Here is a 13,944-nt window from a genome sequence, read left to right as displayed (position 1 = left end):
GCTTCCCAGTCAGCTGACCTACAGGCCTCTGCACTATGCATAGAAGTAATAGTTCTTCTGTTACCCAATCCTCTGAGAGGATTTGGTGTGTGTTTATTGTTATTTTATTTTTTTGAGACAGGGCCTACAAGTCTGAAGTACCCCGGGCTAGCCTCAAGCTAGCTATATAGTCAAAGATAACCTTGAACTTCTGATCTTTTAGCCCTTCACCTCTGCAGAGGTGGGATTACAAGCATGTGTGGTGCTGTGGATGGAACTCAAGGTTTCCTGCGTGCTAGGCCATCACCTACCAGCTGAGCTACAGCCCTAGCCCTGTCCTGTCCTGTCCTGCCCCCATCGCCTTGAGGCAAAGCCTCTCAGTCTAGCCTGGGCTACATACATAGCCATAGTGACACCTCTCCTTCCTTTTCTTCCCCCCTGGGCACTGGGGGAAGGCTTTGTGCATGAACAGTCTATCAACGAGCTGCACCCCCAGATACACCTTCCAAGCTGTGACCCTGAGGACCCGAGCAGATGGAGTGACTGAGTAAGGAGGTCACCAACGGGAAGGAGATAACTATCAGAGGCCAGTACTGGGGGCCACAGGCCCCAAACCCCAGAAAAATGTGGACTATGGTCTAAACAGGAGACTGTTCAGAATGTATGGAGCATCGCTCTGGCAACCAGGTCTTCTCCTAAGATGGCCCTTCCGGCACCATCTCCCAGGAATTTGTTGGGCTTCTGGGGTGTAAAGAAAGGCCAGCTACAAGTGGCTGTTCTCCCCCAGATAGCTTCGGTTAATGAGACACTGGTTTTGTGTGTGTGTGTGTGTGTGTGTGTAGGTGGAGATAGAGCCAGCCACTCCAGATCCTAATCAGTACTCAAGGCAGGAGGAACTGGTGCCTGGTGCCTTTGCAAGGAAGCTTGGGTCTGTAACTCCAACACTACTCCGGTGGGGACTGCGCCCCACCCCCCACCCCGCAGAAGGAGGCAGACCAGCTGGCAGCCAGAGGTCCAGAGCACCCCAGCCCACCGCGGGAGGGGGGGGAGCACTCCCTAGAAAAGAAAAAGATCCCAGTCCCCCGCGGGAGGGTCTCTTTCTAGAAAAGAAAATAGATCAAGCTTCGGGGAAGTATGTCTTCCTAGCTGGAAGCTCGACCCTAGCCTCAGGAGTCCCCACGTTTTTTGCCAGTAGTCACATCCCTGCCCTAAGGCAACCTTTTTCTGTCTCTGTCTGTCTCTGTCTCTCTCTCTCTCCTCTCTCTCTCCTCTCTCTCTCTCTCTCTCTCTCTCCCTCCCTCCCCTTCTTCCCTCCCTCCCTCCCTCTCTCCTTCCCCTCCCTCCCTCCCCTTCCTCCCTCCCTCCCTCCCTCTTTCCTTCCCCTCCCTCCCTCCCCTTCCTCCCTCCCTCCCTCCCTCCATCTCTCTCTCTGTCGTGTTTATTGAAACAGGTTTTCTCTGTGTAACAAAACCTTAGCTGTCCTGGAACTCACGCTGTAGAACAGGCTGCCTCAAACTCACAGAGATCCGCCTGCCTCTGGCTCCTTGGCTGAGTACTAGAATTAAAGGCGTGAGCCACCATGCCTTGCCGATTTTCTAGGAACCCAGATCCCAAGATTTATCTATGGGATGCCATTAAGAGTGGGTGTTTTGGTCACCCAGTCCTAACTTAGCAACTCTGGGCAACTCTTAGCAAGTGCTTTGCTCCGGGCAAGGGCCCTTAAGCTTTCGGTCGCTGGCCGATCAGCTCCTTCAGGCTCGGGGACGCAGGAGATCAGTGCGGGGGGCAGAGCCGCGATTCCCTTTGCAGCCGGTCACCCTTCCCCCTCCCCGCGGGCTTTTGCACACGACGCGCCGCGGGCGGCTTCACACGGAGTGGCGAGGGCCGGGGATAAAGCGGGCGGGCGCGGGGCGCAGCGGCGGGACCCGAGCGGAAGGTGAGTGCGCTCTGCCGTCGCCCGGCGCGCAACTTCGAGGGCGCACTGGGAGAGGCGGCATGCCGACCATGGACAAACAGAACCTCCTGGAGAGCACCAGCAGAACCTGGTAAGTTCAAGCCCCAAGGGGCGGGAATCCCGGCGGCATCACAGGCACCTCCTCTTTGGCCCTCCTGGCTGTCGTTGGTCCGGGCGGGGGCTTGAACCTGGGATCCCGCCAGAGGGATGGGGTGAGGCAAGGGAAAGAGGAAACTGGCGGTGGCCTCGTAGCCCCGGGGATCACCTGGCCAAGCACACAGATCCTGAACGCTGCTTGCGGGTGCGCCCGAGTGGGACACAGTCGGGTGCCGGGAACCCCGCCTTCGCTCCAGCACTTTGATCCCAGGCAGCCCTGAGGTGGGGAGGCCCTGTGCCCTCGGGTGCGCTGCGCTACGGTCCACGCTGCTCTCTCCAGCCAGAACTCTGCTCTTTCTTTGCGCTCTACTGGACAGCCTGCCCTTTGGCTAGACTCTCCTGTAGGCCTGGGAAGGGGTGGAGGAGGAGGGAACGGCTTAGAACAAGGTTCCAAGACTCGTTTCCCCAGCATCCCCCTGTAACACTGGCTTCTTACCTCTGATCCCACGCCAGGCACTGTTCTTTTTTGTTTGTTTGTTTTGTTTTGTTTTTTCGAGACAGGGCTACTCTGTGTAGTTTTGGTGCCTGTCCTGGCTCTCGCTATGTAGACCAGGCTGGCCTCGAACTCACAGAGATCCGCCTGGCTCTGCCTCCTGCGTGCTGAGATTAAAGGCGTATGTCACCACTGCCCGACCAGGCAGTTTTTACTTGCTCTGGAAACACCGGGCCAGCAACACTCCCCGAAACTGGCTCAACCTCCCGGCTGAGCGTTTTCTCTCCTTCTTCTCACCTCCAGGTCATACTTAGGGTCTCTGTGGAAGAGTGAGACTGGTCCGACCCCTCCTGTGGACCTGCCCACTGTTGAGCTGGCTATCCAGAGCAACCATTGTTGCCACGCCCAGAGGGATTCTGGTAGCCACTCTGACCCCAAGAAGCAGAAGGCCCGGCGCAAGCTCTATGTGGCCTCTGCCATCTGCCTGGTGTTCATGATTGGAGAAATCATTGGTAAAGCCCATCTATGTAAATTAAGAAAAGCTGGTTGAGGGATAGGCTGAATGCTCCCATTAGTGCTAATGGCACTGATGGCTATCCCTGTTTTATTAATCAGTTTGTTTGTTTGTTTTAAGATAAGGTCTCACTAAGTAGCCTTAGCTGGCCTGGAACTCATATTCACTTTGCCTCTGCTTCCAGTGTGTTGAGATTAAAGATGTGTGACACCACATCCATCAATTTATTTATTTATTTATTCGTTCATTTATTCATTCATTCATTTATTGTTTTTCGAGTCAGGGTTTTCTCTGTAGCTTTGGAGCCTGTCCTGGACTAGCTCTGTAGACCAGGCTAGCCTTGAACTCACAGAGATTCGCCTGCCTCTGCCTCCCAAGTGCTGGGATTAAAGGCGTGCGCCACTGCCACCCGGTGCTATTTATGCTATTTATTTGTTTATTTATTGGCTTTTCAAGATTGGGTTTCTCTGTGTAACTCTGGCTGTTATAACTCCCGCTGTAGACCAGGCTGGTCTAGAACTCAGAGATCTGTCTGCCTCTGCTTCTCAAGTGCTGGTATTAAAGGCATGTGCCACCACCACCAGGCTAATTTTTTTTCTTTAAGGCAATCACTTGGTTAGAGCCATGGCTCTGCAGCTAAGAGGCTGTTCTTCCAGAGGACCTGGGCTTGATTCCCGGCACCTACATGGTGGCTCACAGTGATCTATTACTCTAGTCCCAGGGAATCAGACGCCCTCTTGTGGCTTCTGTGCATTTGGTGCACATACATACATGTAGGCGAAACACATGCACTTAATTAATAATAAAAATAAGAGGAGCACTTACTGAGTCCCTACTTAGTCTCCTGTCTCTAATATGAACGTGATGATCTTCCTCCCCCTCCTCCTCCTCCTCCTTTTTCTTTTTTCAAGACAGGTTTCTCTGTGTATCCCTGACTGTCCTGGAACTCACTCTATAGACCAGGCTGGCCTCAGACTCAGAGATCTGCCTGTCTCTGCCTCCCGAGTGCTGGGATTAAAGGTGTGCACCACCACTGCCTGAATTTGATTTTCACACTCACCCTGTAAGAAGATGTTACCTCCTTGGGGGGAAATTGAGGCTCAGAGTGGAGGTCACATGGTCATGTTGAACAACTGATAGGTGCAGAGACGACCCAGGTGTCTTCCAGGGCTGAGGTCTCCCCGCTGCACAGAACGGGGGAGCTAACTCTTTGGGAGAACTTCACCCCCGGCTCTCACTTCTGCAGGCGGGTACCTGGCACACAGCCTGGCCATCATGACCGACGCAGCCCATTTGCTCACCGATTTTGCCAGCATGCTCATTAGCCTCTTCTCCCTGTGGGTGTCTTCCCGACCGGCTACCAAGACCATGAACTTCGGCTGGCAACGAGCTGGTAAGGATCCTTGTGGGCCACAGATGGGGTCGATCGGGTCAGAATAGGGCTTGTTTTTTTTTTTTTTTGGTTTTTTGAGACGGTTTCTCTGTAGCTTTGGAGCCTTTCCTAGATCTCGTGCTGTAGACCAGGCTGGCCTCGAACTCACAGAGATCCACCTGCCTCTGCCTCCCAAGTGCTGGGATTACAGGTGTGCGCCACCACCGCCCGGCAGAACAGCGTTTTTGTTTGGAATTGAAAATGTTTGGAGAAAGCATTTCTAGTAGTCCAAGCTGGCTTTGAATTTACTAAGTAACCAAGACTGCCCTTAAAATTCCTGATCCTCATGTCTCTACCTCCCAAGACCTGGAATTCCAGGGATGTGCCACACCCAACCAATTTTTGTTGTTGTTGTTTGTTTTTTTCCTGGAGCTAAGGACCGAACCCAGGGTCTTGCACTTGCTAGGCAAGCGCTCTACCACTGAGCTAAATCCCCAACCCCTAAAATCTTTTTTTTTTCTTTTTGGTTTTTCGAGACAGAGTTTCTCTGTGTAGCTTTGCGCCTTTCCTGGAACTCACTTGGTAGCCCAGGCTGGCCTCGAACTCACAGAGATCTCCCTGGCTCTGTCTCCCGAGTGCTGGGATTAAAGGCGTGCGCCACCACCGCTCAGCTTTGTTTGTTTTTTTTTTTTAAACGGTTTTGATAGGTGGTCCAGGCTGGCCTCTAACTCCCTGTATAGCCCAGGCTGGCTTCAAACTCAGTGACTGTACTGTCACAGCCTCCCAAGGACTGGAATTAAGGCCCATGCTATCCCAGGAATGCCAGGAGTTAGGCCAAAAAAGCAGCCTTTATGGGGAAGGGGGTGTCTGCCTTGGCCTCTGTCCTCTGGGAACTCCCAATCTGATGGGACAGACATGGTGCCAGTTATCTGGGAGCTATTAGTTAATGGAGAAACAAAGTTCACCTCGCTTAGAAAATAGTGGCTGGGAACAAATGACAATAGCATTGTCCTTGCCTGTCACTGTGGGTCCGCTGTGGGATAGGGAAAGGTCAGTCAACACTGCCTTAGGCTGGCAGTTCCCTTCTGGGTGCCACTGTCGCTTTCCTCAGGGAGAGATGGCCCAATGTCCTCAGCCCCCATTTATCAGCTGAGTAAAACAAGGAGCTTGAGATGGCTCAGGAGCCGGCGCCTGCTACCATGGGCTGTAACCGTCACTCCAGCTCTGGGGACTCCGGGCCCTCTTCTGTTACCTTAATTAAAGTAGGTAGTGGTGACCTTACCTTTATTTGGGTGGGAAAATTAGGCACACGCCCTTAATCCCAGCACAAGGGAGGCAGAGGCAGGTGTATCTCTTGAATTCAAGGCTAGCCTGATCTACATAGTGCAACCACAAAAATCATGTAAGTATCAAACTCAGGCAGCCCCCTTGCCTTAGCGGCCCACATGCTAGGAGTAGAGATGTGCACCATCATGCTGGCTAGAACGTATATATTATGTCAGTTTCTTCCCACACACAGCAAACAAGGCTGAGCTAGGTGATTCTTTCTGGATACGAGTTCTCATATGTGAGTTGGCGGGATGAGGCACGTCTTCAGGAAAAAATACCACAGACACCCAGGCCCTGGCTTTACAGCGGGGAAGCGCTACATGGAGGGAGTAGGCCTTCCCACCCTCAGGGCCCAGGCTAAGGTTGGTCTCGTGGTTGGGCTCTTATCTAGAGATCCTTGGAGCCTTGGTGTCTGTTCTGTCCATCTGGGTGGTGACTGGGGTGCTGGTGTACCTGGCTGTGCAGCGCTTGATTTCTGGAGATTATGAGATCAAAGGGGCCACCATGTTGATCACGTCAGGCTGCGCTGTGGCTGTGAACATCATGTGAGTATGGCCCCAGGTCCCTATAATTTTTTATATATATATATATAGACTCCGAATCTCCCCATACGCAAACCTCTGTCAGCTCCCCTGCCAGCACAGAATTTCCCTCATGACCTGAGCGCTGGCACCTGGTATACACGGTCCTCCTTTAAATGTTAGGCCAAGGTCATGGGAGGTTATAGATATGCACCCCCACATCACCACCCCCCCACCACTCCCACCCCCACCCCCCGGAACACACACACACATATATTAGGTGTCAGAGAATAAACTTCAAGGCTACCCAAAGCAAAGGGGATGCATCTGGCTCATGCTGGAACAAAGGCCAAGTCAGGCTGACGTGGCTAAAACTGGTCTCAGTAAAGGAGAGAGGGTAGAACATGGGTTTGGGCCCTCCGCCTCCATTGCTCACTTGTCTCAGGCTCCCTACCTGTAACATGATGAGATGAACCACACGACTTCCTCACTGCCCCGTGCTCTGAAATTCAGCTTTGGGGTACTGTGCCCAGTCAGCCGCCCACTGTGGGCAGAGCTCTTTGCCCTGTGGCTATGAGCTAAGGCTGTAGAGCTAGGTTCCTAAGCCTAAGAGGGTCACTGAGTTCTGGGGGCTTCACCTTTTCACCCTCAGGGAGGCCAGGCCTAATGGGTGGACTTTGCCTGGCAGACTTGAAACCTTGGTTACCTTACCGAGCTTTGTCTGCTTCCATAGAATGGGCCTGGCTCTTCACCAGTCTGGACATGGGCACAGCCATGGACGTGGGCACAGCCATGGCAACCAAAGCCATGAAGACAGTCAACGGCAGGAGGAGAACCCCAGTGTCCGAGCAGCCTTTATCCATGTGATTGGGGACCTTCTGCAGAGTCTGGGTGTCTTGGTGGCTGCCTACATTATATACTTCAAGGTCAGAGCTGGGTCCAGGGAGGGAGGTGGGCAATACCTGGGGCTCCTCTGCACAGGGCTTTCCCCCATGCTAGGCCCCCTCCAGCTTGGGGTGAGAGGGTGGAGAAAAGGAAGGAATATGTGAGCTGGGAAGCTGGATTTAAGCCCATGGCTATGTTGCCGAAGCCCGGGCATTGCCTATCACACAGAGACGTGAGATGTAAAATGAGCCGCGTGCGGCCAAGGCTGTGTGATGAGTGAATTGCTTGGTCTCATCGAAGCTCAGTTTCCTATCTATTAAGTGGGAATGGTGGGGAGGCTGGAGAGATGGCTCAGAGGTTAAGAGCACTGGCTGTTCTTCCAGAGGTCCTGAGTTCAATTCCCAGAAACCACACGGTGGCTCAGAACCATCTGTAATGAGATCTGGTGCCCTCTTCAGGCACACGGGCAGAACACTGTATATGTAATAAATAAGTCTTGCCGGGCTGTGGTGGCGCACGCCTTTAATCCCAGCACTCGGGAGGCAGAGGCAGGCGGATCTCTCTGAGTTCAAGGCCAGCCTGGACTACCAAGTGAGTTCCAGGAAAGGCACAAAGCTACACGGAGAAACCCTGTCTCGAATAAACCAAAATAAATAAATAAATAAATAAGTCTTAAACAAAAAATGGGAACAGTGAGCCAAATGCTGACATCCCTTTTTAGCTCCGCCTGTGTCTTAGCTCTTTAGGAAGAGCTGTGTCCTGAGGTGGTCTAGATGGAGATTAGAGCAGGAAACTGAGGGACAAGGCCAGAGTGAGTTCCGCGTTCACCCTGAAAAGAGACCCTCCCTGTTACTGTGCCGGGCGGAGGGAAACAGGGAGATGCTGCTGAGCCCATATCTGTCTCCTTTTCCTGTAGCCTGAGTACAAGTACGTGGACCCCATCTGCACCTTCCTGTTCTCCATCCTGGTCTTGGGGACAACGTTAACCATCCTGAGAGATGTCCTCTTGGTGCTCATGGAAGGTAACTGGGTCATAGAGCTTTGGGGGCTTGGGGGTAGGGTGTATGCAGATGTCTGTGCTCATCTGTTAAGTTGTGTGTAGAAACCAGAGGTTGCCCGTGGGGTGTCACCCTCACCCTAATTTTTGTTGTTGTTTTGTTTGGAGATAAGGTCTCACTATGTAGCCCTGGCTGTCCTGGAACTTACTATGTAGACCAGGCAGGCCTCAAACTCGCAGAGATCCACCTGCCTCTGCCTCCCAAGTGCTGGGATTAAAGGTGTGTGTCCCTCTGCCTAGCTCTTACCTTAGTTTTTAAGACAGGGTCTCACTGAGTAGACTAAGCTAGCCTTGAACCCACAGAGATTCATCTGCCTCTGCTTCTGAAGTGCACTACCTTTCCAGGCTCACCTGATTTTTTGTTTGTTTTTTAGACTTATTTATTATGCATAAATAAATGTATGCCTACATGACAAAAGAGGGCACCAGATCTCATTACAGATGGTTGTGAGCCACCATGTGGGTGCTGGGAATTGAACTCAGCACCTCTGGAAGAACATCCAGTGCTCTTATCACAGAGCCATCTCTCTAGCGTTACCAGACCGGTTTTTTCTGTGTTTCCCTGGCTATCCTGAAACTCGCTCTGTAGACCAGGCTGGACTTTGCTGGGATTAAAGGCATGCATGTGCTACTACCACCCGGCTAGCCCTTATTTTAATAACTTACTAAGGTCTCTCACTGGACCTAGAGCTGCCTAGTTTCTCAAAGCTGGCTGGCCAGCAAACCACCTGGGTCTATGTGTCCTCTACCTTCCCCCGACCCCACACCAGCTCTAGGGTTACTGGCGAGGACAGCCACACCTGTCTGTTTTTGTTTTTGCTTTTTTTGTGGGTGCTGGGCACCTGAACTTGGGTCCTTACTTTACCCACTAAGCCCTCTCCCCAGATCTAGGACTAGACCAAGCTGGCTGGTCCATCAGTCCCAAGGAATCTGCCCGTCTCTGCCTTCCCTGTCTGGGATTACAAGCGTGTGCTGCCATGCCCGCGTGTGTGTTTAGTGTGAGTTCTGGGGGGCGGGGTGGGGAATCTAACATGCCTCTAGCACTGGTAGCAGCTGAAGTATCTCCCAGCCTGGCTTTGATGGGGGGGGTCTCTCAGCGTGTGGCTCACAAAGTCTAATCCACCTCAGACAGTGTGGATGTTTGGAGAGCCCCTGCAGGGTGGGAGCCAGGGTTTGGAACCTTAACGTGGTCCTCAGAGCTCTGAGCTGATCAGGTGTGCCAGTTCCCAGACAGGTCCCAGACCATGCTTACCCTCCCCCGCGCCTCCTTGGAGTGTGTCTTCCCTGGCTGGTCACGTGGCTGGGCGACCTTGGTAACACCTGGAGCTCCAGCCCCATCCCCAGTCATCAGGTGCCTTTTCCCAGGAAGACAGGGCTTTGATTCAGGGGTTTGGGGTTGTTTTTGTTTTTGTTTGGAGGAGGGGACAGGGTTTGAAATAGGGTCTCTCTGTGTAGCCCTGGCTGGCCCAGAACTCAAGACCAGGTTAGCCTCAAAAGTCTGCCTTCCCAAGTGCTGGCTTAAAAGCATGCCCCACCACACCCAGCAACTTTTTAAAATTTTATTTTGAGACAGGGTCCCACTATGTAGACCAGACTGACATCAAATTCACAGAGCCCGGCCTGTGTCTACCTTCCTAGTGCTAGGATCAAAGGGTGCTGGGAACTGAACCTTGATCCTCTGGAAGAGCAGCAAGTGCTTCCAACTGCTGAGCCCTCTCTCTAGTCCCTTGTTTTTGAGACATGGTCTCTATCTGCAGCTCAGAGGGAACTGCCTTGGCCTCCCAAGTGTTGGAAACAGAGGCATGCACCACCTTAGCTCCTCAGTTCTTTCCCACAGGTCTCAGGGCGCCCACACCCTGTTCCTGCCTCAACTGTAAAGTGATGAATGGTGTGCCTGGAACTACCGCTCTAATACACAGGGCTGTCCACACTTTAGGCCTTGGGGCTTAGGCCCAAGCCATGGCTTTCTGGAGGGTCGGGGAGAGTTGGAAGAGAGTAGGGTGCAGGCCTGGGGTTGTCGGGAATGTTTCGCTTCAAGGCTGTCTTCAACAAGATGACTGGCCTCACCGGGCCTGCTGGGGCCACACCTGTAATCCCAGCACCCAAGACGTTGAAGCAGAATTTTGGGTGCAAGACCAGCTTGGGGTACATAGCAAGACTGTCCTAAAAACAAAGAGACACTGACCATATTGATGTGAGCAGAACAGACTCATGCTCTCAGAGTTTCCATTCCAGTTGATGTGACAGGACAGAGTGAGGGATGGGAACCATAGGAACCTGCTGCCCGAGGGGGCCTTCTCAATAGATGGCCCTGGAGGAATGGTGTGGCGTGGGAGGGTAGTGTTCTTCACCACTGTGCGTGCTGTTCCAGGGACTCCCAAAGGTGTGGACTTCACAGCTGTGAAGAACCTTCTGCTGTCCGTGGACGGGGTGGAAGCCTTGCATAGTCTGCATATCTGGGCGCTGACCGTGGCCCAGCCGGTGCTCTCGGTCCACATAGCTATCGGTGAGTGAGGCTGAAGAGAGAAGCAGCCAGAAGCCTGGGGCCATGCCGAGGGTTTGCCGAGGGTTTGTCGAGGGTTTGTCGAGGGTTTGCCGGCCTCTGGCCACATGCTGAGCATTTAAATGCCCTTTGATCCCCTCCACTGCATTTATGGAGAAAGATGACTGAGGGCTTGGGGTTGGTCAGGTCATGTGCGCAGCAGCAAGGGAGTGAGTGGCTGGGGAGACAAGCGGTAAGGCCAGAGCTTTTCTTGCTCTCTCGGGCCCGCCTAGCGCAGGATAGCCCCTGGCATCTCTTGTCCCTAGTCTGTTCCCCAGGGGTAGACGTGAGGTCAAACATCCCATGTTTTTCTCTTCCCAGCTCAGAATGCTGACGCCCAAGCTGTGCTGAAGGTGGCGAGGGACCGCCTCCAGGGCAAGTTCAATTTCCACATGATGACCATCCAGATTGAGAGCTACTCTGAGGAGATGAAGGACTGCCAGGAATGCCAGGGCCCCTCAGACTGACTGACTGGCCAGACACCACGGGAGGCACGGCCAGGACCTGTGGGTGGCGCATCGAGGGTCCAACCAGGACTCAGGTTCAAGACACAGCCTGGTCCACGCCCACGCCTAACATCGCAGCTGGAAAGGCACTGAGGCACAGAAGGGGACTCTGGCGTGTCCCCTTCTATCCAGGGTCTTTGTGTCTAGAACAAAAAAATGGAACAAGACACACGTTACTGGAAAGTCGGGCTTCCTTTTGCAGGGTCAGTCTCATTGATAAAAGAATTTTGAAACGGACTCAGAAGGATGCTTTGAAGACCGTTTTATTAGAATTTGGGAGAACACCACACAGGCCTAGCAAGCTGTGAATATCAGCGGCTGCTGGAAGGAGGAGAGAGAAGGGAGAAAGCAAGCCACGCCTTTTGAGTTAGGGTCAGCCGTGGAGTTCTGTAAAGGGCTGAGCGGCTGTGTTGGGGGGAGGGGCTAGGGAAACAGTGAGAAAACTGAGCGTGTTGGGGCAAGCATGCTTAGGGCTTTGGTCAGTATCCAAAGACGAACTAGAGAGCTGGGGAGACTCTGGGTAGAGGGCTGCCACAGAACCAGGGAGACCTGGGTTTGGACGGTCCGCACTTTGTACTTAGTGGGAGGTGGAGGTAGGATCCGTGGGGCTTGCTGGGCGCCTAGTCTAACCACGTCTCTGCCGTCTAGGTTCAGTGAGAGACTCTACTTCAAAAAAAGAAGTTGGAGAGCAATGGAGGATACCTGCTGTGGCCTCCACGAACACCCCTCCCTCTCTCTCTCTCTCTCTCTCTCTCTCTCTCTCTCTCTCACACACACACACACACACACACACACACACACACACACACACACAATTTAAAGATGAAAAATGAGATAAAAACAGGCCAACCTAGCAGTTAAGGTACATAAGCAACTGTCTTGTATGTGGGGGATGGGCAGAGAACCGTAAGTGCCCTGATTAAGGGGCTGGCTGATCGTGCCTTTCAGTCCCTTAGCACATCTTTGGGTGACTGGCAGGCCCGGTTGAGTGAACTCTCTAAAAAGAATGTGTGTGGTGGTCAGAGGACAATTTTGTGGAGCTGCTTCTCGCCACCGTTATGTGAATTCCTGGGATCAATGACGGGTTGTCGGGCCTGAGCCACCCTTGAGGGAGGGGACAGTGGTATGTAATGTTCTAATCTTTGGAGCAGGTTAGACTGTCCTAGCTTCACCCTGGGCCAGGGTAGAACTTGGTTTCCATTCTTTGGACCGGGAGGAATTTCTTTCTAGGAGACTGGCCTCAAGGATGCCCTCCTGACTTGCTCTTCCCCAGTCGGTCCCCACCAGCTGCCTCATGAACCTGCAGCCATCGGGAGCCCCTGCCTCCGCCCATAATGGCTTACTAAGGCCATCACCCTGAGATGTGGGGCCAAAGGGCACCTGAGGCTTCTCTGTGTCTTGATCACTTTGGCTGTGGGCCCCACGTGACTTCCTGGAGGAGGAGGCCTCTTACTAGGGAAGAACCTGGCTGGTTTCTTCCTTCCTGGTACCCCAGCCCAGGAAGCTGTCAGTGTAGCCATGGCCTTGACACAGGTGACGGGGACAGATTCCAGTTGGGACCATGCCCTCAACAGTCCCGGAGCAAGGCCACCTCCCTTGACCTGATACTATCCCAGGAGATTGTAGGCTCTGTTGCCTGGATGCAAGAGGAGAGACCTGTCCCGTCTCATAGAGGTGACAGGCCTAGCCCTGGGCCAATGTGTACATCTGAAGTAGGCCAGTCCTTAAGGCTGTCACTTCTCAGTGCTTGTGACTTATATGGAGACCAGGAACTTCGGGACACCTTCCCCCCAGGACTGAAGACAGCCGAGCCTGTCACACACCTGCTGGTTGTGTCTTGGTCACTTTGATCAGGGTTCTAGAAAAGGGACTCTGCAGTTGAGGCTGTTGTGAAGGGCCAGGCCAGCTTCCCAGCCTTCTGTCTTTATTTTGTTCTGGCAGGTAAGAGGAGAGGCAGTGTTTGCCTCCACCAACACGACCCCATTTTTAAAATAAATGGCAAGCGTCGGGCGGCGTTGGCGGTGGTGGCCCACGCCTTTAATCCAGCACTCGGGAGGCAGAGGCAGATGGATCTCTGAGTTCGAGGCCAGCCTGGTCCACAGGACAGGACAGGCACCAAAACTACACAGAGAAACCCTGTCTTCAAAACAAACAAATAAATAAATGGCAAGCATTTGCTTTCTATTTTTGGAGTTTGTCTTTAGGGATTTTAAATTTATGTGTATGAGTGTAGCTTGAGTTTTCTTGCCTGGCCCACAGTCAGGACAAATCTCTCTCACCTGCCAGTCCCACAGCCACTCAGACCCAACCAAGTAAACACAGAGACTTATATTGGTTACAAACTGTATGGCTGTGGCAGGCTTCTTGCTAACTGTTCTTACAGCTTAAATTAATCCATTTCCATTAATCTATACCTTGCCACATGTCTCATGGCTTACCGTCATCTTTACATGCTGTTTCTCATCATGGCGGCTGGCAGTGTCTCTCTGACTCAGCCTTCCACTTCCCAGCTTTATTCTCCTCCTTGTCCCGCCTATACTTCCTGCCTGGCCACGGGCCAATCAGTGATTTATTTATTGACCAATCAGCAACACATTTGACATACAGACCATCTTGAGTGTTTTGCCTTGCAGATATGAATGAGCACCACATACATACCTGGTACCATTGGAGGCCGGAAGAAGGCATCAGATCCC

At 52.8% G+C, this 13,944-nt stretch overlaps 1 protein-coding gene across 1 annotated transcript; it reads left to right on the top strand.

The window, feature by feature from the left end:
* Nucleotides 1-1,783: 1,783 nt before the first annotated feature.
* On the top strand, nt 1,784-13,314 carry Slc30a2 (solute carrier family 30 member 2). The gene is made up of 8 exons (XM_052716981.1): nt 1,784-2,024; nt 2,826-3,034; nt 4,283-4,429; nt 6,129-6,282; nt 6,992-7,184; nt 8,060-8,165; nt 10,572-10,706; nt 11,064-13,314. The coding sequence occupies exons 1-8, from the start codon at nt 1,975-1,977 to the stop codon at nt 11,207-11,209; spliced, it is 1,140 nt and encodes a 379-aa protein (XP_052572941.1). The 5' UTR covers nt 1,784-1,974; the 3' UTR covers nt 11,210-13,314.
* The last annotated feature ends 630 nt before the right edge of the window (nt 13,315-13,944 follow it).

The sequence above is a fragment of the Peromyscus californicus genome, unplaced genomic scaffold (genome assembly GCF_007827085.1).
Source record: "Peromyscus californicus insignis strain IS unplaced genomic scaffold, ASM782708v3 Scaffold_5__1_contigs__length_169319896, whole genome shotgun sequence".
NCBI classification, from domain to species: domain Eukaryota; kingdom Metazoa; phylum Chordata; class Mammalia; order Rodentia; family Cricetidae; genus Peromyscus; species Peromyscus californicus.
Note: the sequence above shows the minus strand (reverse complement) of the source record. Positions and strands in the feature narration are given on the sequence as shown.

What these genes read in the sequence shown, in the direction of transcription:
- Slc30a2 (XM_052716981.1), top strand. Translation starts at nt 1,975, where the DNA reads ATGCCGACCATGGACAAACAGAACCTCCTGGAGAGCACCAGCAGAACC. An exon ending in GCTGTGGCTGTGAACATCAT is followed by an intron (nt 6,283 to 6,991) that starts GTGAGTATGGCC and finishes CTGCTTCCATAG; the next exon opens with AATGGGCCTGGCTCTTCACC. An exon ending in CCTCTTGGTGCTCATGGAAG is followed by an intron (nt 8,166 to 10,571) that starts GTAACTGGGTCA and finishes GTGCTGTTCCAG; the next exon opens with GGACTCCCAAAGGTGTGGAC.